General features: G+C 34.5%; 3 protein-coding genes across 3 annotated transcripts; 1 reads left to right on the forward strand and 2 right to left on the reverse strand.

The window, feature by feature from the left end:
• Positions 1-1,596: 1,596 nt before the first annotated feature.
• Positions 1,597-13,229, reverse strand: LOC101243320 (protein FAM184A-like). Its single transcript, XM_026834089.1, has 18 exons — positions 12,594-13,229; positions 12,304-12,439; positions 11,565-11,746; positions 11,140-11,316; positions 10,318-10,496; positions 9,953-10,030; positions 9,384-9,506; positions 8,842-8,992; positions 8,367-8,507; positions 7,821-7,924; positions 7,423-7,544; positions 6,848-6,996; positions 6,367-6,484; positions 5,945-6,137; positions 5,539-5,656; positions 4,415-4,519; positions 3,935-4,140; positions 1,597-2,347 (listed from the first exon to the last, which is right to left on the reverse strand). The coding sequence occupies exons 1-18, from the start codon at positions 13,227-13,229 to the stop codon at positions 1,984-1,986; spliced, it is 3,282 nt and encodes a 1,093-aa protein (XP_026689890.1). The 3' UTR covers positions 1,597-1,983.
• Positions 13,230-13,475: 246 nt separating this feature from the next.
• LOC113474156 (protein FAM184A-like) lies at positions 13,476-14,032 on the reverse strand. The gene is made up of 2 exons (XM_026834008.1): positions 13,781-14,032; positions 13,476-13,637 (listed from the first exon to the last, which is right to left on the reverse strand). Exons 1-2 carry the CDS (start codon positions 13,931-13,933, stop codon positions 13,476-13,478), a joined length of 315 nt encoding a protein of 104 aa, XP_026689809.1. The 5' UTR covers positions 13,934-14,032.
• A 2,077-nt stretch (positions 14,033-16,109) lies between these two features.
• On the forward strand, positions 16,110-24,646 carry LOC100179308 (diacylglycerol kinase theta). The gene is made up of 15 exons (XM_002128473.3): positions 16,110-16,395; positions 17,091-17,217; positions 17,577-17,621; positions 18,022-18,147; positions 18,672-18,707; positions 19,065-19,183; positions 19,902-20,053; positions 20,877-21,099; positions 21,282-22,042; positions 22,235-22,364; positions 22,736-22,863; positions 23,057-23,206; positions 23,482-23,593; positions 23,823-23,975; positions 24,326-24,646. The coding sequence occupies exons 1-15, from the start codon at positions 16,291-16,293 to the stop codon at positions 24,362-24,364; spliced, it is 2,406 nt and encodes an 801-aa protein (XP_002128509.1). The 5' UTR covers positions 16,110-16,290; the 3' UTR covers positions 24,365-24,646.
• The last annotated feature ends 227 nt before the right edge of the window (positions 24,647-24,873 follow it).

The following is a 24,873-nucleotide window of genomic DNA, read 5'->3' on the forward strand; positions in this document are numbered from 1 at the left end:
GTGTATGGAAATTTAAAGTCGCGGTAATTCAAGAAAATTTCGTAAGGTTTTGTGATGGTTACAGGTTTAATTTAAAAGCAGCTATTGGTATCACGACTACTTTACATGGTTAGCTGACGTATTTATAATCAGGACTACTGAAAACTACACGACATCCAATTATTACAAATTGGCAGCCATTTTATACAAGATTTCAAATTGGCTTTCAAAACGGATTAGACATTTGTGACGTACGTAAACGGCTATGTGACGTCATGACATGCTGCCGGTCACGTAAGCAATGTAACATGATATTGTTTGTAGTAAGGGGGCTATTTTTAAAAGGAATGCTCACATAACGTCATGTGAACAGCCTACTAGAGATATCTCTAATAGGCCGTGGTGGCGTGGTCATGTGTTATGCGAAATAATGCGTTCGGTTAGCATATAACTTCCCCTTTCCTGACCAAGTTTTTAACAATTAACAACGCTGTCTTATAAAATCGCAAGAATACGGTTATATAATTCTGTTAATATTTTTGGTTGACTACCAATAAATGGGATAATAAAATTAGGTATAGTGCACGGCCTACTAGAGATATCTCTATCTCTAGTAGGCCGTGGTATAGTGTGACTGCCATTGCCCCGCCACGTGAGGATAAATAAGTTACATTCATTATAGAGCATGTAGGTATGTATATAAGTTATTTAATATTCTCAATGGCACTGGTAAAAGACACGATAACCCATTTCACTCATGACTTGACGAACCGGTATCTTATGTATTCGCTTTTACACCGCAAGTATTAACGCGCACACTCGTGTGTTTATTATTACCGATGAGAATACAAAATAGCAGGACAGTAATCAGAGCTGGTGTACTTATTAAATCTTATTGGGTGTATAAAACAATCGTTTCGTAATAATAAAAAAAAATAAAATAAACACAACGTTTTAACTTTGACTTTTACAGTGGGGTAAGATGAATACCGTAAGAACATAATATCTCATATTTTCCAATCACGTTTTTAACATTTAACATTGCGTTTTTAGAGTCGTAAGGATACGGTTATATAATTCTGTAAATATTCTATTTTAACTACCAAATTGGATGATAAACAGAATGAAACATGGACCATCTTACCCTAAACTATAGGATAGGCTAACGATAGTTGTAAATCAATCAACTAGGTAGATATACTTGCATTGCAATATACCATAGCGCACAAATTGTATATTAGGTTTTTTTATTTGTTGTGATGTAACGTTATCACTAATTTTAGTTAAGTGGAAACAACACTAATTAAAATCTGTTAAGAAAAAAATGAACTTAATTAGTTGGTTTCTAAGTTTAAATAAGGAAAATGTGGTTAATTTATAAAGAAAGTTTAGATTTTTTAAAAGTTAAGAATGATTTAAGAATAAAAAGAAAGGGAATTGCAACAAAAGGTTTTTGGTAAAACGATATTTTTGAAAATTCCTGTATATGGGAAACACGTTAAAGTTCGTTGTTTATTAAACTTAGATTACTTTTAGGTTTCTGGAGTTTCAAAAAATAAAAATAAACCGAAAGGTTTTTTAAATCGCAGCAAAAAGGAATTCGCCTAGTAGCGTTTAAAGTACGCAGTGGCGATCGTGTAAATCTATTACACCTCGTTTCACAAATAGTAACGGATAAAAATTGGTAAACGTTGAAAAGAAAAAATAAACAACTTGCTATATTCCATTCTAAATGAGTATGGCTCTGTAGCGTGACATGCCAAGGTTTAGGTATAGAAGCAAAAGTACCGAAAAAAAGGCACGTTGATTTTTGGATTCGTGAAGAAAAATAATCTCAACCGCATTTTCAACAAGAATCGTCAAAATACAATAGTAGATACGAAAACATGTTGGAATAAGTGGATATACCTTCGGACAGAAGATCTTTTCTGTTAGTAGCTATAAGATAAAACGACTACCACACTTGATGACGTATTGGTTAGTGGTGACGTAACGATGACGTAATTATTTCTTCTTATGCCGCATCGCATGCATAAAAGATGCGATCGTTCTGTGTTTTTTGTCTTCAGATTTTTTCGCATAGTGATTTGGTAGTGAGCCGTATGGTGACGTCATGGCTCTGACGTCACCCGCATCACTGACGTCATCGGTAGGTAACTCGGAAATGTCCACGTTTGATTTCCAACGAACGCCTTTGCTTGGAATGTTGATTGGAGCACTCATTATGACGTCATGCGGAACATTCTGTTCCGGTTTTATGACGTCATTAAAATGATTGTCGAAAAACTCTGCACATGATTGGTCGACGAGAGAATTTGAAATGACTGTGAACTGGTGGTTGTTTGAGGTCGTCTTGTCCTCGGTTATTCTGTATGAATATATCCGCGAAGTTTAAAACAAGTGACCAACCAAGGAATCCTATTTTATTCTATGTGGATAAGGGGCAAGATAAGACAACGGATCTAGGTTTTCAATTGGAATACCGAAACACCCAGGATGTACGGTCACGAAGATCGTACTAAAGTTTTCCGTTTCATTGAGAGTTTAATACCGGCAAAAACGTTTGAGAATATTATATGTAAGACAGAGATTAGCAAGATAGTAGAAACCTGGTAAAATGAAAATGAATATGACAAAGAAAACATGTCCCATCTTACACCAAAGTACTACATAACAATAACTTGTACCAGGTTTGAATCAGGCAGTAATGGTTACTCTTTTAAGTCAGAATGTTAAATTGGTGAGTTTAAACATTATGCTTTTGCTTTAAAATGCATTCATTTGAGTAAAAACAACTCGAAAATGTTGGTTGTCAACAAAAACAAGGTTATATTTTGTGGCCAAAGTCCAAATCTTGATATACATGTTATGTACGTAGCATTGTGCAGAATGTTTTTAATAAGAAATCAAATAAATGAAGTATTAAGAAATAAAGTAAAGAATACTATTTCGAGTGCTATTTTTTTGCCGCTGCATCTCAAACAGAGAAGCTGTAAAAATTACGCGAGGCCATGCTTTAGGTAAGAAGCACGTTACCATGCAAGTAACAATTCTATGAGGAATTGAACCAGAAGTATAAAGTGCTGATATTTTCCAAGGAAGAAAAGTATGCGATTTTTCTCCACCATGCAGGAAAGGGGAACTTCCATTCATTTAAAATCGTACTGACCAAAGAGATGAACAATATATGCAGAAACAGGCTATATACAGTAATGTTAAATGCTGGAAACTGCATACAATGCAGTTTTTCATGTACAATGCAGTTTACTTTCAGCTGGTTTCAAGTGGTCAGTATGAAGTTATGATGTTTTTGCTCACACAAGATTTTCTTGGTGTTTTTTTAATGTTTTTGATGCGAAATGTTAATAATGCAGTCACAAACACCATGCATGTCTTAGTAGTTGATTTTTTATTAAAGTTCTGGTAAAATAGAAGGCACGAGGCATCACAGTGCAAGGATAAATATAGAAGGCACCTTAACTAAGTTAAAAATATTTGAAAAATAAATCATCTATAAAAATTTTAAATAGAAAAATATTTTTTCATGTATGACGTTATGATACATATGGAATGTGAGTGGGATTGTGCAATAACATGTATAGGCACAAGGTATATGAAAAACACTTTCCTATTTTTGGAATATACATTTATGTCATGTCCTGCTAATGTAACTTTAAGTAAACTAATACAAAATAGCATCTTTCGGCTCAATTGGTATATAAAACATTAATTTTAAATGCCAGAAAAGTTTGTGATAAAGCCTTGCTGAATGGATGACAAAACATTGGAATAAATTCATGTTTTTTATACCAGATTAGCCAACAAACATTACTTTACATTATGCCTGGTAGCAGGTGTAACGAAACTATAAAATAACACAAGCTTGAATATGAAATGTATTGGAAGGCAAAGATGACCAAATTCCAGGTTTTATGATTCCCTCAATATAGCTTACCTCATGAACTTTTTAGGGTGTGGCGGGGGCGTCGGTTGGAGGTGTTTATTTGAGTTGAAACTACCAGGGGAAGATGAACTAGATCTAAGTGGTTCTAACCGGTTTGAGCCAGTCATAGCTGGTTCAATCGAGTTCATGTTAGGCACGCTTACAAACTGTGAGGTGAACCTTTGTGGTGCTGTGTTCGCTTTGTTGGATTTATTTTTCTGGGTAAACGAAAGCAATTTAATACACAATGTAAAAAAGCATTTAAAAGGGAATTAAATATAGTAAGTTGGGGGAAGATGGTACATGCTTCCATTCTTTATCGTCCCATTTGGTAGTAAACAAAGAATATTTACTAAAAGAGTTGGAAAATATGTGTTATTATTTGCTAACAGTATCCATCTTACCCCACAGTACTATAAAAAGCAAACATAAAACCAAAAGTTTAACTACATATGAAATATAATAAGTTATAAAACATTAAAATCGTCTCACCTTGGTCCTGGGGTTAAGCACCCCAACATTAGGTGCCGTACTGAACACTTTATTGAAGTTTGTTTCTCTGTTTATCAACTCCATTTGATAAAACTTCTTGTCATCCTGACATAAGAATTTTATCTTTAATCTCTGGCTACACATACTGGGTTCAATACCCTGTAATTTAACTATATGTGTCCCTAGGCAAAACATGTAGATGTAAAGGAAATACTTCTTGATAAAAAATACAATCTTTCTCTTGGCATAATAAAACATAAAAGTATAATAAACTAAAGGGTAATATTTTAAGTCTATATTCAAGCTTCTAGTGTTACAATAATAAAAAAGTAAAATAAAATATACATAAAAGATTACTAAACAATTCTATAAAAAAAAACAAATAAAATTTCATTAGGAGGTCTGAGAAACTAGGCTGAAGATAATCAATTTTTTTCTTGTAGACACAGAAAAGAGAAACACCTCTTCTCCAAACACTTTACAACGTCATATATAACTACTGCCACACAATTCCAATAAACTGTGCTTAAACTTGGTAAATGTAACCGCTGCGTAGTGAAAAATTTAAAACAAGTTTCGGAAAACTTTATCTCTGCTTCTCCTAAACAGCAACGAGGCAAACATGCAACTATTACGACACAGACCAGTCCGCAAACTTCATTATCAGAATTTCATCTAAACCATTTAATTACTGTGTACTGTGTACTAAAGGTGGTGTATATAAGTTTGTGTTAGAACCACAGGCACAAAACTCAAATTAAATATGAAGCTCACCTTAAACATACAGCAACGTAATATTATGAAAAATATTTGTTTTTATATTTTCCCATATACTTTTTGCATTATAGTTATGGTTACCGCAGAAATGAAATAAAATAATTTTATGTTACACACAGTCACATACATAGAATGAAAACACTGCAACCTGTGTTTTATAGTTTTCACTTAAACACCTGTGGTATAACAACTGTCATTGCCTCGCCACGTGATCATAAATAAGTTACATTTATTCATTATATATAAATACCAGAAGATTCTAAACTCAACTGGAACGCCCTGTGTTATAACTACTGTCGTTGCCCGCCACACAAGGATAAATAAGTCACATTCATTCGAATAAATACCAGAAGTTTTTGAAGTTGGCTTTCCCTCTCTCTAACCATATCTTTTAGTTGGTTGATGGAATCGACATCTTCAGGTCGACTTTCCCTCCTCTCGTATTTCTCCTCTGATTCACGAAGACTGTACATTTGTACAAAGTAAAAGGTGAAAACATGAACAAGTGAACATGTGTTAAATTTTTGGAAAAAAAATAAAAAGGCATTGTTAAATACAGTTACATTTATAGTAGTCAAATGAAATAGTATTGAATATTGTGGTGAAAGCAATATACTTTGGCTCTGCTTGTTTGTATATAAACCCAACTGCTAAAACTCATAACATCACCCCTGTTTTTGGAAGTTACATGTCACCCCTTAACACTACCATATAGACATGAAGTAACATTTAAATTTGCTCTTATATACTCACGAAATATTGAGGTAAGCGATCCTATCTTTAAGTGTCTCGGTTGCGCGATTGAAGTCGTTAACCATGATCTGTTTGTTCCGGATGCTGTCGGCTTGGTAGTTATCTTGCTCCTGTTGAAACCTCCGCATCATTTCTTCCTCTTTCCTTCGTAGCTCGATGTTCGCTTCACTTCGAATCCGGAGGACCTCATGACCTGGAAGATCAGTTTAATAATAATATTCTTTAAACAGCTCATCTGGTACAAAAACACAGAGTGACAAAGCCAGACGAAACTTTCGAAATACACCACTGCTTTTCATGTTGAACCTTTGAAATATTATTTACATTATGCCTGCTAGCAGAAGAAAATTGGCACTAAATAAAATTTAGTTATTTTTGTCGGATGAGGAAGAAATCATGAAAAACGTGTCATAATATTTTACCTTTGGCATCTATTTCTTTATTCAGTGTTGACAACATTTCGTTTTGCTCCGAAACTTTGTTGCGTAGGTTGCTCATCTCTGAGCGAGTGAGTTTTAAATCAGTTTCCAACTCGTTTAACTGAAGATGAAATTAATGTGGGGAAAATGGGTAAATTTTGAACAACCATTTGATATATGTATGTTATTGCTACCAAGCATATTATAAGTCAGAAAGTAATCTTCTGGCAATTCTACATTGGTAACAAGGGTGAAATGAGAATCATTTTTTGGCAAGATAAACTGAAAATATTGTACATCAATTTTAATAACAAAGAACTGCCCAAACATAAATTAAATCTATAGTAAATAATGAAAAAATGAGTTTATGCAAAAATAAATACAAAAACTCCTAAACTAAAAGCTTTAAAAAATTACATGGCCAGAACAAACACCAACAATTCAGTATTTATGCGAAATTGAAAGAAATAATTAAAATACCAACCGATTTATTATAAACTTCTTCATTCCTGACCGAAGTTCTTTGCATCGCATCTATGTCTGCTTTAACTGAGGCAAGTTGGTTTTCATATTGACGTGTTGTATCATCAAGTACAGACGCATGTTGGTGCATTAATTCACTTCGTATATCATCTGTGAAAATTATATGGGTGGGTGTATAAGCTAAATACATGATGGAGTTTACTGTCAATTGTTTTTTATGCTTTCTGTCAATTATAATATGGATGTTTTTTTACATTGTGGTTTCCTACACCTCGTGCCCCCTGTCAAGTTATAACATAGGTGTCTTCTTATACACCTCAATCTCAACTATAACTGCTACAATACCAAATATACAACATATTTACAACTTAAAGTTGTCCTTCAGCTAAAACGTATTTTTGCCTAACTATCTATGATTTTTATCTCTAATTTTCCTGTGTAAAGTTTTTGTAACTGTTAAATTTTTATTTTTTGTTGTTTCTTTTTAACTGATCCAACAAAATCAAATATGAGGTATATGAACACACTGTGTATATAATAATACACCTGCTAGCATACACAACCAACCCAACCCACCAATATCTCTTTCAAATTCTCCTTCTCTTCGTGTCATCTCTTCATTGGCTTCTTGTTTCATTTTCTCTTTCACAGCCTCGATGCTGATTTGTTGGGCTCGCATTCGTGAATGGGACTCCTCTCTATTATGTGCAAAGCCATAAAAATTAAAAACACCATTTAAAAACCATTATTAAAATGCAAATTGGTCACCATTTTGTGAAACAACACAGAGGTATAGGAAAAGTGCCTACTTTCGGTAAATTGAAAATAATTTAGAATTTAAATCATTTTTAAAGCTCAGGAAGGGTAAAAAACATAGTTTGTTTTTCAATTGAGTGTTTCTTACTGATCAACTACACATTTCTACATTCGAAAACTCAACATCGCAAACAAAACATAATAATATAAAATCTTACCGGAATTTAGAATTAAGTTGATTTTCTAAGTTTCTCAATTCTTCTTCTTTACGAAGATCAGCTGCCTCTAACGCCACCTTGTGTGTTTCTAGCAAGTGAGCAATCTGAAAAATTGAACAAGAAAAAATTTAACTATTTTTATTAATAAATAACCGCAAGAAGCTACATGTCCTGACAGTATATTAAGGGCAAGAGCATACCTCTGGCTTTTTATTGTTTGGAGGCAATTGTTATGATATGGTCTCTTGCAAACCAGGTATTTATCAACTAAAGTAGAAAAGACACAAAGGTGTTGAATGTTTATGAAAAGAGCCACATCAGTTGAATTTCAATATCAAACCAAATGAACCAAACTCTTAATGTTGCAAATGCAAAAACTTTTACTCTATTTCTTTCTTTTATCACCTAACAGCAGAAAAGCTGTTTGAGGTGGTGTTAAAACATATGATGTCACCTCACTTACAATAGTGACAAAACACCCATGGTTTGGAAATTTACAATAGAGCGAGACTTGTCAAATAATTCGCCCATTTTATTTCTCCCCACCTTGTTAGAATACTCTGTAGCGGCCTCTTGTGCTTCGTTCCTGAGCCTTCGCTCAATTTCAGTCATGCCTGACTGACTTTCAGCAAGTTTTCGTTCAAATTCACGGCGCTCGTTGTCAAACGATTGTCGCAGCTCCATCATCTGGATAGAAATAATATACAAACAAATAACAGTGCGTGTTGCCAAAATTTAAAGCTCCAATATTTCAATACTATTTTTATCTTAATGAATGATACCAAATGCCACTATAATGTTTATTCAGTAATGTTATTATAATACAGATTTTTCTTCATGTTGTGAAAAACGAATGAAAAACTTAACATTAAATCATGACTGAAACGCCTTATATTTAAAATGATACAGTTTTTTTAGTAAATATGGCAATTTATCACAGTTTAATAATGTGTATTGTAAAATATGATAAAAAATTGGACAATTCTTTAGTAAACTTGGTACAAAGTGTGAAGTACCATACCTGCGTTGATAGTTGACGTATCTGGTTTTCCCAGCCTGATTTAGCAGCTTCTAACTCATTGTGTTTCAGTGAATCAAGTTCACTTATTGCAGATTGCTTCTCACTGTTGAACTGGTGGATGAGGTTGGATTCAAGTGATGCCAGTTTGATTCTGTTTAGAGGGAAAATTTGTTGGTCAACACTAATAAAATGAAGCAAAATTTTTGAAGTAGTTTTAACAAATAATTTGCATTACTATTTATAGGTGCCATGTTTTTAGATTTTTTTACAAAATTTAAAGTGAAATTGCAAAATATGCAGTTTAAACTTATAGTTGTTTAAATAGGTAACTTCATTGATTTATGTGGTGAATGCAGTTTACTTTAGCTCTGCTTGTTTGTGGACACAGTTAGTAGCAGGGTAAAAGCTATTTTAAAGGTAAAACTGAGGTGCTAAAACATATGATGCCACCCATGTTTCAAAGTTGGATGACATGTCACCCCTTGCACCCACAACATTACGCCTATGTCAGTATTACATGATAATTTTAATTGTGACATCACCTCATTTTCTCCTCCCACTTTTCCTCTTGTTCTCTCACTAATTTCTCTTTTTCTCCTTCGTGCTCCCTGAGCAATGATGTCACTTTCTCATTATAGGAGTCAGCCTGAGAGACCAACTCTGACCTAAAATAATCAGTTTAAACAAAATATATTAAATAGAAAAAGAAATTGCTTTAATATGCCAAATAATAAATGTTGTGAAATCCTTTACATTGTAGGGTGTGTTACTGTGTTTTTATAAAAGGTTTGACTTTGGTTAACTACAATTGTCTAATTTTCTACAAGAGTTACAAAAGTAGAATTGAGAGATGAAACAGATATCCTTTTTTTTTAAGAGTCAGTGTCACATATATGTAGATGAACCCTTAACTAAATATAAAAAAACTTAGATTGGTTTTAAGATATTGCTATCCTTTCATTTCAAAATTCGCAGCAATCACACCCTAAAACACAGTCCACACATTTATGTTCACTCACTAGTGGACACACCAACAAAATATTAAAATTTGTACATAGATAGAGATGCTGGTATGAGGAAACGCTATTTCCACAACAACAACTACACTCACTTTAAACTTGAGATATTTTGTTGGATTTCCAAATTCCGATTCTCCCCAGTTACAAGTTGCTGTTCAAGCTCACTAATCCTGGATTTTAGGTTAGATATCTGAGTTGTGGCATCCCCAACCCATTTACATGCTCATTCATTGATGCAGTCAACCTTGATAACTGGAATAGGGGTAAAAATGTCAGTATATATGCAATGTAAAGCAAACATATGGGGGAAAATGTAGGATTTTTTATATATATATATATTTAACAGAAAATATCACTCGGGCTAAACATAGCGTTATGGTACTAAAAAAGGAAACTTACTGTCATTTTTTTCACATTTTTGGGTTGCAAAACAGCATAACAAGAAATCAGTAAACACTGTTGAAACATGATTATGATTTCTACCTCATTTTGTGAGTCAATTAAGTTGCAGCGAATAACTTCTTTTTCAGCTTCAACTTTATCAAGAGCAAGTTGCTTATCTTGCTCAAATTTCTCGGTTTCTTTTAATATTCGCTCTTGCATTTCAACCAGTAGTTTGTCCATAGCTTCCTGGGCCTGGGGGAAAAAATTGTAGTAAAGTAAAAATCTAAGAAATTTGAAATGTGTAAGAGTGAAGGTATCTTAAGGTTTTAAACAAGCTTATTTTAGGTCAGGTAAAGCTGTTACTTTATGCTTGTTGTAACCTTACAAATAAACATGAAAATTTAAATATATCTCATGTGAAAGTGAAGCTATTTTATTTTTTATTATTTATCTTATGTTGGTGAGTTGGGATTTAGGCCAGATTTCCACTATTTCCACATTGATTTAACCAGCTTATTGCCAATAAGTTAAAGTTATTACAAAGTGTAAAGTCAGACAGTTCATGCTCTCTTGAGACCCTTGGATAATGAGACAATAACACGACATACCATTCCTGTGTTTCATACACAAGAGAGTTTAAGTTTAAGTTAAACTCATATTTGTCAAACATAGGCAACCTCATTAATTTGAAGACAATTAGACGAACACTATATACTTTGGCCATACTTGTTTCCATTTAGATAAATGCAAACAGTGTGGGTGCTGGTGTAATGGGCCAAATCTGGCATATTCCTAGATTCTCAACAAGGACCCCACCCATACAGAACAGAATATGAAGTAATGAACCAAAAAAGCTTAAAATGTTTTACACAGAAAAACAAGGGTAACCACTTACCTCAACTTTCATCATATCAACCTGACATTGATGATTTTTTTCCATAGATGTCGCTTCTTGCTCTAATTGTTGTTTCAAGCTCTCTACTGCCTCCTCGTGGTTAATCTTCATCTCGTTTATCTCGTTCTTTAATTGCTGAGTCAGCGCAGTCTTCTCATCGCTCAGCGTTTCCAAGCGCTTGAAAATTAAGAAAAAAAATATTTAAATTATTTCACGTTTAAAAATAACAAAAAAACAAGACAACTGATAGACATGATTAAGCTGATAGACATATAGCTATATATATATATCAAAAGAGGAGGACCAGGGCTTTACAATTTTTTAAAATTATACAATTAACATATAACAAAAACACAAGAAAATTTATCATTAAACTTTCTCTTCTAAATTTCAACATTACAAGTTCCCAGATCAGATGAACAAACCTTTGACATTGCTTTGATTTGTTGAACGAGTTGCAAACTTTCATCTGACTGTGATTTCTGCAAAGATGTTTTCTCCAACTCCAAGTCTTGACATCTTCGTCTCATGTCCTTCATCTGTGACTCAAGATCACGGATGCTTTCATCCTGAGTAAGTTTGATCGCTTCCAGTGTCCCAATGATACCTGGATGATGGATTGTTGTTTAGAGATCGTTTTGCTATAGTATTGGCACATAGTAATGAGCAAAATCTGGCCTAAATCTTAGGTTCTAAACGACCTCACCCACATGGAAAAAAATTAGCTATGAATTTATAATTGTGCAGCCATAGTCGTTATGATTTTAAAACTTTAAACAAAGTCTCGGGAAAAATACAATTACACTCATAGTTGTTGAACAGAAGGTATGTCATTGAATAATGTGATGAGTGCAATATACTTTGGCCTTGTTCGTTTGTATAGACACATAACTCCAAGGTATCTATTTTAAGCTTACAAATGGGTTGCAGCCATGAATTGTGATAATGGGTTGGATTTTGAATGATAACAGTAATAAGGGTCATGGTTCAGATAGTACAAAATGAGTACCTTGAACTTTTACTATTTAGTTATAATACAGGAACTTAGTGAACTGTACTCTATGTGTCTGGGTAATCTCCCAACTCTGGCAGAAATCTTATATCCCATAACGTGTCACATTGCAGGACCTCACCCAAATTAAATAATATTTGACTTAAACTCACTTGATTTTCTAAGTAAACCACTGGATTGAGTTTCTATTCTTTCATTCGCAGTGTTCAATTCTTCTTCCAAGTAATGCACACGATCACAGGATGCATTATAATCCGATTGTAACTTACTAAGCTGGTCACGTAAATCCTAAACCAAGTGAGGAGAAAATTATATAATGAAGACTAAATTCAATATAAATAATGTCATAAATTAAAATTTGTCATAACTAATAGATGTCATAACTTTATTATGCTAATGTAGTCTTATATATACAGTATACATTGCGCAACACAATACAAACCTTGATATGATCAGATGTGCTGTTAGCTTGCGAAGTTGACTGGGATAGTTGTTCACGTAAAGTCTCAACTTCAACCCTCTGAACTGACAATTCATTGGACAATTCCTTAATCTTCTGCTGCATACTGGCTTCAAGCTGGCTTGCTTTCAGTTTCAAAGCATTTTCTCGACTTAACCATTCAGCCTGTAGTTTATTTTCATTAGTAGTTGAAGCACGAAGTACTTCAAGTTCCCGTTCGTAAAAGTTTTTACATTTTTCCATTTTGTCATCATTTTCTTCCATTATTTTCTTCATCTCTTGCCTAACAGACATTACTTCCTGCTGGTATTGAGCCAAAGATTGAGCATGAGTGGATGCAATGACTTCTTTCTCAGTAGCAAAACTGCTGGTCTGATCTTTTAACCTCTGCTGCAAATTTGAAATTTCCTTGCGATATTCCATTGAAACTGAGTCCAAATTCTTATTCCTCTCTCTGTCCATATTACTCATGTTGCTTTCAAAATCAACTACCCGTTGTTCAAATGCGTTTTTTGCCTCCATGAGTTCTCGAGAGAGAGCTTGAACTGTATCTTGATGGGATTTTCCTTGCTTGATTGTCTGCCTAGCCATATCATCTTTGTAAGACTCTACATCCATCATAGCTTTTCTCTTCTCAAGTTCAAAGGTTGCAATACATTCTTCAAGGTTTTGTATTTTCCTGTAAAAAAAACAACAATCTAAAGTAAAACACCAAACAACAATTTAATACAAAATACATGTCCAATATACCATACAATCGAAATAATAATAAGGGGACTTTTTACAGTAGTAACCTTAATAATAAAGTCATACGGGAATGTCTAAAAAGCAAATTGCATTAGGAGACCCGCCATTGTTCTAAACTTACTTTCGTAGGTCCAAGTCATTTCCTATTTTAATTCTGAACTGTTGAATTTTTGCAGCAGTTTCGGCCAAGATTTGTTGAGTTTCTTCTTCATGAGCGTCTTTTAAAGCATTCATTGCAGCTTCATGCTCATCATTCTTCGTGTTCAGCGCATAAATTACCTGTTATCAAAAATGNAAACTAAAATATATGCTCCAAAACATACATAAAATAAGTGACCAGTTGTTGACATAATACAAAACTTAGTGTATAAGGACAATACACAGAAACAGTCATTTTAGAAGTTAGTGTTCAATTCTAGTACCTTTGTAAGTTGTGCTATTTTCTTTGACATTTTTAAGTGCATGTCTTTCATATCTGTGTTTGCTGGTGCATCACCCGAGGTTCCAAATGAAGTACCATGTTGGTACTTCTGCTGGTTGTTATAATATTGCCACGACATTCCTCCAGATGCCATTTTATAATTCCAGTGCTACTAAAAGTGTGTGAACTAACAAAGTACTACCCAGCAACGAAGGCCATATCTGCTAAAAATATCGCTTGTTACCAACAAAAAATAAAATACACTGCTAATAAAGAATCTACACTACGTTCTACGTATAATAAACTTGATTAGGCCGATAACCTTAGATTGAATAACTGCAATTTACGTCTATCGTACTTTTTATGCGTGTATAGACACCATTTAAGAAACTTCACTTAATTCTAAACCTAAAACTCCTTCGATCATAACTTGCAATAAATAAACCTAAACAAAACTTATATCAATCAACCTAACATGGAGAAATCATTGAACCGTGATAGGCTTATTTCAAGCTGTTTTAACACAGTTGCCAAGGAAACTTAACAAAATATGACAAATTCATATTTAAGTGGATCCTAAATGAACCCATCATTACAAACATTTAAGTAGTAATATTTTATGTGATAATAGTTTATAATACATCAGTTATAGTACTCTGATTTAATATTTTACAAAACTTACCTTTTTTTAAGCGCAGTTTGAACAAGGTTTTGATATATTTATGTAAAAATTTTCGTTCATGTTTAAATATTGGGAAAAAAATCGTGTATAAACGTTTTGGATTGTCGCCCATTTATCATACGCGGATTATCTGGTACGCATGTTTGAATCCGTCGTTCGGGAGAAAGTGCAAAGTAAAATCACGATCTACCGCATTTGAAGTCACGATCAAATACACAAAAAAGTAACATAACGCGTTGAGGATTGTATCAATACCACAACTTGAGAGGCGAAGATTAACAAACACAGCAGTAAATTTGTAAAATATTATATTAACCATGTATTTGCACACTATTATTAAAATAGATGGACATCACAGTGGGAGTGGCTGGATAATTGTAATCAATAAAAACAAAAACAATCAAGGTTTTATACACACACTTGACCTGTATTCGTAGGTAAACACCACGTACGCCTATTCCAAATCACACTAGGGTGCCGTGGCATAGTGGTTAGCGCGCCTCTCTGTGTAACCCGCAAAGGTAATGGATTCAAGGCTCTGCTACCATTGTGGGCGTATTTGTCCTTGGGCAAGACACTTAACGGCAGTTGTTCCAACCCACTGGTCACTAATGGGTTGTCCAAATTATTAGCCATACTTAAGAAAAAAAATAATCTCCCACATAGTAAGATACAGTAGAGTCGGGGAAGATGGGACACCTTTAACACATAATATCCAGATCGTGTTTTAAACACTTAACAACGGTCTGTGGAAGTCGTGAATATACGGTTTTATAATTAATTGAATGTTCTTTGTTTACTACCAAATGAAAAGTAAAAACTAAACGAAAATGTGTCCCATCTTCCCCCACCCTACTATACATGGTAACTCGTAAGTTGACATGAGGTGCTACTTCCGTGTGATAACCACTGTTGTTTTCCGGCCAAGTCACATTCATTCATTCATTCATTCATATTCACCGAGTCGGATATCAAAAACATCGCACAAATTTGTGCGCCAAAACTGTTTTTTCATTATGACGCGAACAAAAAATCACCTGGTTGTTACTAAACACAAACGAGCAGTGTTTTTAAATTATCAACAGAAAAATTTGCCATATGACCAACAAAGTGAAAATAGGGGCTTTTAACACATGCTTGCAGTATAAACCTGCACAAGTATGAAACACAGGGCTATTTAATACCGTGTGTTTCGGTTAGGAATCGAAACTTGTTTAGCTTACCAATGTGTTACAGAGAATTGGACACCTGTCCGCGAATATTTCTTTCGATTCAGCTTGTTATTGTGAAAATAGATAATTAAGACGTACATCAAATATTGATCTTTACTTAATCAAGAAGCTTGCCTAACAAATTGTAAATCATTACAATAACTGCGCGAACACATGTTCGGCTTTTCTGTTTCTTGGAAGTTTAAAGCGGAGACGATTCATAAATATTCTTTACAATCGTCACAAAACAGAGTTTTGTGTACTCACTCCTCGTATTATCGCTGGCAATACGAAGAAGGCAACGTTATTGCGTAGTGCGCGGGAGAGACGATAGTAGGCGCAAGCTAGTAGTGATTGAGCATCGCGTAGTAAAGCGCTGTCTGGTTTTTAGCGAGTTTGAAGCGCTGTTCTGTATAAGTTTCTAGCGGTGCAGTGTGCCATTGAAGAGAGTAAATCAATAAAACTTATTTTTATTGCCTTTTGACTCTATGGTGCCGTTTTAATTACGTTTCGACGTTCGGTTTATCCTAGTTAGTTAGTCTATTTACCATGCCTGGTTAAGTACGACATTGATATGCCTATTGGGTAATTTCCTTTGGTTCACATTGAACAAGCGCTATGCAGACGGTGGCAGGGCCGCATAGGCATGAACCCTTACGGCGAGTATCTCAAAAAGAAAACTTGGAAGTAGGTGAAAGACTTGCACATAGTAGCACAAAAGGGGTGAGTTGTGTTTTAAGTATGACTATGATTCATTCACAATTAAGGTGTTTTATATTAATTTTCCAATCGGCTCCTATAGGTTGTATTAGACTCTAAACTACTGTTAAAACAATTGCCCTATTGCTGCTGTTTTCAATGATTCTTTAATGTTAAAATTAAGTTTAAGTTCTAACTTATTACTATCCCTATCAATCAATGTAATGTGCACACTGGGTTTAGGTTTTGTTGCTAACTTCATTCTGTCAATATTTCAAGAAGTGTTTGCATTATTAATGAGGTGCCCTTCTTAAATCCCTTGTAAGTGACAGCACTCTGAATCAATTAAGTAGAAGAAACCTTGTTTTTAAAGTACAACAAGATACCCTTGGCTGTGTTTTTTATTGCTTGGGTAGGCCTAACTGTCCAAGAAATTAGTTGCCAAAAATGCTGTTTGTTAAGTCATGGAAACATCCAAATTGTGTTATTACTACGCAAATGCATTATGCAAATTGTAGGTCAATTTTACCCCTGTTTAATTAGCGGTACTAATATTCTATTCGAGTGAGGTCTTGGGAAAAGGACACTTGGGAGCCGAATTTAGATTGGAGCTGGTCTATAGACTAAAATATCCGTTTATTTTATTGTCTTAATAAAATGGTAAATTACCAATAGAGCAAAGCTTTTGAATCCTAAGTAATACCAGTTAATACTTGCAGGAGACCGAGAATGACGCTTATACAGTTGATTTGTCAAGCTGTTTCAATCAGTTTCTGCTACCAATGAGCTACGTATGGCTGCCATTAAAAGAAGATGGTTTTGTTTCACTTAAACAACAGCGTTCAGGTTCCTTTTTTTCCAGTTATTTACGTCACATGCGTTTGGTGCATTCTGTTTCATAAATGTGTGGGCTGGCTGTAATTTTTCATTGAAATTAAAACACCTAATTTGAAATGAATTGTAGTTTAAAAGGAAAAGTGTTTTACAATAATCCAAAGCTTAACTTGAACAAACTAGGCTATCTGACATTTAAATTATTTATTTATATTGGAAAACAAACAAATAATTATCATTGAAAAAATAAAAGTAGTCTGTTGCCATACACTCTATCAACCTAATTAACCAATGTATATCCTTAATCTTTTAATTATTGAGTGCATAATGTGTAATATAATTCATAATTGGCCTGATTAATTTTTATATAGATTTATCCACTGAGCCACAGAACCAAAGCCCAGGCAACAAACCATGTAAGTAAAGCCTCAGTAGCTTGGCTTTGATGCTGAATGTATTTATAGACTGGTAAATTGGCTGTGGCAGTGCTCCTCGGGGAAAAGCTAACTTAATTCAAAGTTAAATTGAACACTGTCAATTAGGAGTTGTTTACATTGCCTTTGCAAGCCATCACGACCAAGACCACTTAATTAAACTATTGACAGGAGCTAGCTTTCTTTCCAAACAAGCCAGTAGTGCTCTGCTTGTGTACAGATGTAATATGTGATTTATTAATGGTAAAATTTTTGTCTAACTTTAAACAAACACACAAGCCAAAAATACCCCAATATCTGTGTACTTTGAACAGTTAGCCTAGTTTTATGACGTACATTGTGAATGAAACACCAACCTAATGTTTGTTTAATATATTTGCAGGGCACCACAAAGCAATTAGGAGAAATATGTCAAAGGGTAGAGACTTAACTTTACATGTGGGTGGGCTCCCCGTAGATCTACCAAACTCGGCCTATACTGACTATGCAGCACAGTGCACCAAAATTGGTGGGTGGTTAGGAATTTTAATACCAAATATTTGTTTGCATTTCCATAAGCGGTAATGCATAAAAACTGTGTGATTGCCATATGTAAACATTGGGTGTTGTCAGTAAAACTAAGACACAATGTCGGACTGATTAAAGTCTTAATTAGAAAATCCATAAAGATAATAACATCATCATCATCATCATGTAACAGTTTTTGAAAGAAAGAAAACAGTATGACCATTTTTTTCAGTGATGTCATTAAGTACAATAAAATGACTCACTGTTCTTTTAAAAAGAAGTTTCATTCATTTGATTAGCACAACTTGTATTGGAATTTAATTTAAACAGATTTTTCCCTTTTACAAAATACAAAAATGGCCCACTGTCTGACTATGGTTGTACTGAGACTTAGTATTACCATATTTCTCAAGACTTAACACACAGTTGTGAAATAGCACCTTGCCAAGTATATGTTGCATAAATTTAATTGCCTTTTAAAATACCTCCGAAAACATATATCATTGTACATATATTTGTTTTCAGATCGCGTCACAGTGGGTCCCATATTTCCTACTATAGGTAAGTTCAACTAAACAAAAAGGGTTTAACGCAAAACAGCATTATACTCAATATAGTTTTATAGCTACTATTCTACTCCCAAAATCAAAATAACAAGTAACAATATTTTCTTTGCTTGGCAATATGCCATACAAATATAAAAGTTTAGCACAAGTAATAAGGTTGTAGACCTTCTGATAACAGTGTCCAAATTAATGCTGTTACCAAATATTAAGCTTCAATTTCTTGTTATTCCAAGTAAACTATTGGTAAAAGTTTGCTATAGGTAAATGTCATATGTATATTAAAGCTGTAAATTATGTTAGGACTTCGACCTGCTTGTTTACTCATTTTATATCTCATACAATTGCATTCCAGGTGCATTCTTTGTTACTTTTGGAAATGGTTCACATGCATCCAGTGCTTTAAAACTTTTCTCCACCACACGTATGATGGGAAAGCAAGCAACTTTAACAATGCTTCCCTACATCACTAGTGTGAGTGATTAATGAACACCTTTGTGTGCAACTTCCGCTTTGCATAATTGTTAATTGATGCAGTAACTAAGTTGAAACCAGTGTCTATAAAGAATCTGTTTCAATTTTATTAATACCAACCAGTGACCCTTACTGCATCTTTACATCACAGTAAATAGCCCCAGCGTAAATGTTAAGCTGTGATGTAAAGGTAACCTATTTACAATCTTCAATGAAATAAATGTTACGGTCCCTTTCTTGTGTGTTTGGTTGCCCATTGGTTTCCAGTTAATTGTTAGCCTTTGCTATTGATTCGTCATAAACAGTTATTTATATCTTGATGATAGCGATTGTTTGTTCTTGTTACTGCTTTGCAATAAAGCAGAGGAGGTGATATATAGGCCATAAGCCCAGCTAAAAAGCCTATATATCAAGCCTACTGAAATTAAACCCCACTTTATAATACAGTCCATTGTATGGGCAATAGAGCTTGTTTCCTGTTAGCAGTTGCGTGGTGTAGCGGCGCAACTGACATGCGCAACCTACTTGGTCTTACTTTCTTCACAACTACTGCTTATTCATACCAAGCTAAGTGACCGTATAATATCGTTTAAATTTCACGACTAAGCAAAGAGGAAGTGTTGTTTCACCTCATGCTCTATTTATAACCTTCTATTATTGACCTTTCAGTGCAAATGTTACTTTCTTCACGCCTGTTGAAATAACTCTGACTTTTCAGCCCAGTGGAATAAGCGACCCTCTTACCCCCCTACTTGTATTTATCAACTGCAAAAGTGGTGGCGGACAAGGAAAAGAAGTTTATAACGAACTCTCCCAGTTTCTCAATAAAAACCAGATATTTCTTATAGATCAGGCTGGTGCTGCTCCTGGGTATGTTACTATGTTTTCTTTCAAATTATATTGTATGTATATTACGTTACACTAATAGATTTGAGCTGTGCCATTTGTGTTTTGTCAGCTAAATATAGCTGAAATAATAAGTAGGCTACCCACAAATGATTAAGGCTTATGGCAGCCACTATTAGATAACCTAGTTAAATGAAAGTGTGGCCTATGACCTGATTGAATTTTATATTCAGCCTTAATTTAATAAAGGTTCCTAATGCTTAACAATATAATCCCTTCATATCCCCTTATAGCCATTAACCACATGTATTGTACTATTTTCAATAATGATAAATAAACTTATTCATCAGCTATTTCAGTCCATGACAAATTTGCAGATTTCACATTTTCTCATGATTATTCTTCTATAATTAACGTTGTCCTTTTAACGAACTTATAGAATGGTTCATATTCCTGGCTATGGCTGCAGTACAACCTGCGTACTTTTACTATTTCTGTCTTTCATGCATAATTGATCAATGTGCTGGGTCCCTACGCTGTATTTTAATTAGACTATACACTTGAATAAGCATGAATTAATCATAGCACTGTAAACTTCTTTATTATGGATTGTACATTATTAACCATCTTATTCAATACTCTGTCAATATAATTACACAGTAAATAACACGAACACCGAATTCTAAACTTAGTTAAATCTCTGCCAAAATAAAACATTTGTGCTGTAGATAGACACAAATTCTAAGCTCTCTCCCAATATGAACTAATTATGTTGACCATCTATACCTTTGCATTATTTCTTAGCTTACTGGTAAAAATCCCCCAAAATAAAACAATTCCATTGTAGATTTTATGCCTTTCGACGACTACCCAAGTTCAAAGTGCTAATCTGTGGAGGTGATGGTACAGTAGGATGGGTGTTGTCCCATCTTGAGCTGCTACAACGTCAACTACAATGTAAGGCTCCCCACATAGCCGTTCTACCAGTGGGGACAGGCAACGATCTTGCGCGAGTGCTGGGTTGTGGTTCGAGCTGGAACGGAGAATGTGCAGAAATGCTGCTAGCTCAGGTTTTTAAATAAATAAAAACTGTCAGTGTTTCAGTTAGTTATTTTTGCATGGCATAGTAAAGGTACCATGGAACATAGTCAGTTTGTATTCAAGACTTTAAGCTGTTACGATTGTTCATGCTTTGTTCCACAATTTTTTTTTATTATAAACTAAAAGTCAACCTTACGAATTCACTTCACAGATTTCTGACTCCAGTCCTGTAAAGCTTGACAGATGGAACTTATTATTCGACTCAATTGTTGAAAACAATGATAACAACATTCACCCTGAGAAAGCTCCCTTGTTGGTTTCTGACGCTGTAAATAAAGTAAAAAATGTAAACATCGGCACCGAACTTGCTCATTCAATGACTTCCCCTATTAATATCATTATGAGCCTGGGTGCTGAACCACAGCCTGCATCAAAGGGGACAATTGAAAGTTCAAAAAATGATGAAAAAAAGACTTTGACGGGTTTTAAATCTTACCTACCCCGAGATGAAGCTGTTTGTGAAGAAAATAATGCAGAAGTTCAAACTTTAAAAAATGATGAAAATAAGACTTCGACAGGTTTTAAATCATACCTACCCCCAGATGAAGCTATTTGTGAAGAAAATAACGCAGAAGTTCAAACTTCAACCCACTGTGATAATGAAGTGTTGCATGAACAGTTAGAAGATAAATTGAAGCTGGACTCATGCAGTAACTCAGTTAAACGGGATCCAAATTCTGATTTGGCTGAAAAAAATGACCAGGAACAAAATACTGAACAAGAAAACAGGAGCTTGTTGCACAAAACTAAGCAGCAAAAAGTTGAAATTGAAAGTACGAAAGAGGAGTTTGGTCCGTTTGTTAAATTTGACGAAAGTTTCAAAATTTCAAGTCGGGAGGAGGCTTCTCAGATGGTTGTGGAATCCAAGGAAGATTTGATCTTAGATGAGGAAGAGATAGATGAACTACCACAGTAAGTCCTTGTCTTCAAATTATTCAACGTCTACCACTGATTATGTTAAAACGATACAGCACCCCCAGCATTGACAAACAGCTGGTCAATCAAAAAAACATGATTTAATAACTCCAGTATGAAGTTTGTTACAAAATTCTTGTAACAGCGCAATATTCCAGGCCAAACTATAAAGAGTTGTTTTATTTCCAGATTTAATGTTGGAAGAAATTACAGTGTAGTGTCTGAAACCTATCTTGCTGAAAAGCCACCAACTCAACTTAAAAAGATGTCTTTACCTGTTATATCTTCATTTAAAAAGGAGCCACCAGAACCAGTGACAGTAATTTGTGTTTATAGTTTGTATTTGTACCAACTTTTCAAGCATACACCACATCATAAAAACCGACAAAGTCAACCCTGTTTTTTATTTGACCACATTTTAGCTGTTTACTGATTAATGCACTACAGATCCAGGATTATCCACCCAGGTGTGACAGATACAAAAATGAACTACAACTGTATTATTGTGCCTGTGACACAATAACACAGTAGCGATATTGGGCAGTGCTCGACTAAATCCCAGTTCCCATGGCATGCCATGCTGCAGGCCTTGACCCGGTATAACGAAATTGCAACAAACGTGTTTGTGCTTGAAATTTTCCAACTACTAGTCCTATTGCTTCAACGAAATTCACGCACAATTACATGCAGTGTCCTACCGCACCCGAAGGGTTAAAGATGGTGGCAATGAACAATTACTTCGGGATTGGGATTGACGCAGAACTAAGTCTTGCTTTCCACCTTGCAAGAGAAGAAAACCCAGAAAGATGTACAAGCAGGTGAACCAGTAATTTTAACATGACAATTTTCGACTTTATTAGTCCCGGCTTAGTGAACTATCAGCCACTGACCATAAATCTGTTCTATGCATCTAAGCTGGTGTAGATACAAACATGAAGTAAAATTAAAGTGAAAATTTTTAATACCGATTTTTTTACAAGTTGCACTGAATCTAAACCTCCTAATCTACAGGCTTCGCAACAAAGCTTTATATTTTAAAGCTGGTTTAAAAAAAATGACAAGTCGCTCCGTTAATTTAAGCAATGTCATCGAATTGCAAGTTGATGATCACGTGATAGACCTTCCACCAATCAAAGGTCTCATATTTCTTAATATCACGAGGTAAGATTCATCTTAATTCAATAAAAAATAATATTCTGGTATTACTTTAAATCTAACCTATTATAATATCAAGTCCAGCATGAACACCTACTAAATGAAACTGTGCTCTTTAATGCTTTCCAATACCATGCATTTATACATAATAATGTAATATACAACTAGGAGACTAATTTATCATGTTTTTTAAACCATTTACCCCCTTACAACCTTCGCAAGCCAAAAATTGTTCGTAAATTCAAGTAATTTGACTGATTGATCATATTGTTTATCCGCAGTTGGGGTGCGGGTTCCAATGCATGGGGTAGCGCTGTTAGTAAGAGGTTCAACCAACCTTCTATTGGAGATGGAATGTTAGAAGTGCTTGGTGTTGGTGGGGTTGCTCATATGGTAAGCTAGTATGGTATGGTATGGTATCAACCATATAGCATAGAAAGGGGAAATTGAGTCTAAACTGAATGTTTAGATCCTGTAAAGTACATCATAGAATTAGCAAAGTGAATCTAAATTCATATAAAGCATATTAGAAGTCTTGAAAATCGGTTATAATTTGAAATCTTGAAAATCGGTATAAGTTGAAAATCGATTTCCATCTCGTTACTCTATTACTTCTCCACAGAGCCAGATATACAGTGGGCTCAGAACAGGTATGAGGTTGGCACAAGGTGAATATATAAGGATCACACTTAAGAGGGAAGTTGCAATGCAAGTAGATGGGGAACCGTGGATGCAACCACCTGGAAGGATCATTATCACGGTGTCTTCTATGCAGGTGAGGAATATCATGTTATGTTCTATTCCAAGTGGGTGAGGTCTCGCAGCCCTGCACGCCATGTGACCTAGGACAAACACCCAGACCAGAGTGCTACCACATGCCCACATGTAGCGTACGCATTTTATGTACCACTTATCCTGCTATCAAAAAAGTTTGGCGCCTATGTGTTAAGACTTGTGCAGTAGAATGGTAAAAAAGTGGCTTATGTAATTGGGCAAATATCCCATAAATCCAGAACAGCTGTTTAACAAGGCAGGTATAATACACCTGGCAGCAACAGTACTTATTTCACTATTCCTAACCCCGTAATCTGATGTCTCCATCTAACTGTTGACATAAAATTCCAGGCTACAATGTTAAAACGAAGCAAACGAAAATCGAAATAATTCTACATTAGTTGCAACACCCCTTGCTTCCAATTTGCACTGTCATTAATCACTGTTCTGATTGTTGCATTATTTTCTTGATGTTGAGTGTATATCACAGTGTTATGCATCATTTTTATCAGCTGCGTTATGAACTTGTGCTACAAATCAACACCAAGTTAATTTAATAAAATTTAAGTAGAACTGCTATCTTTATATTAACGCTGATAATATTTAATACAAATCTTATTTCAATTTAAGTTGTCGTAACTATTTTTTTGCAACAAAACAATGAAAACATTATGGTGTAGTTTCTTTACAACAACAGGCAGGGATATTTAAATGCACACACCTTTGAGAAAAAATTGGTTTCTATCACTATGTTTACTGATTAATGCATTGCAGAAATTTCCAGAGTATACCTGTTTCTCTAAAATGAGGACTTGTGATTGTCATAAAACAGTTGTACAAGATCACTTATATACTGTCAAGTTATAATACTGGTAGTATCTTCACACACACACTTCTAG

The sequence above is a fragment of the Ciona intestinalis genome, chromosome 4, assembly GCF_000224145.3.
Source record: "Ciona intestinalis chromosome 4, KH, whole genome shotgun sequence".
NCBI lineage: Eukaryota > Metazoa > Chordata > Ascidiacea > Phlebobranchia > Cionidae > Ciona > Ciona intestinalis.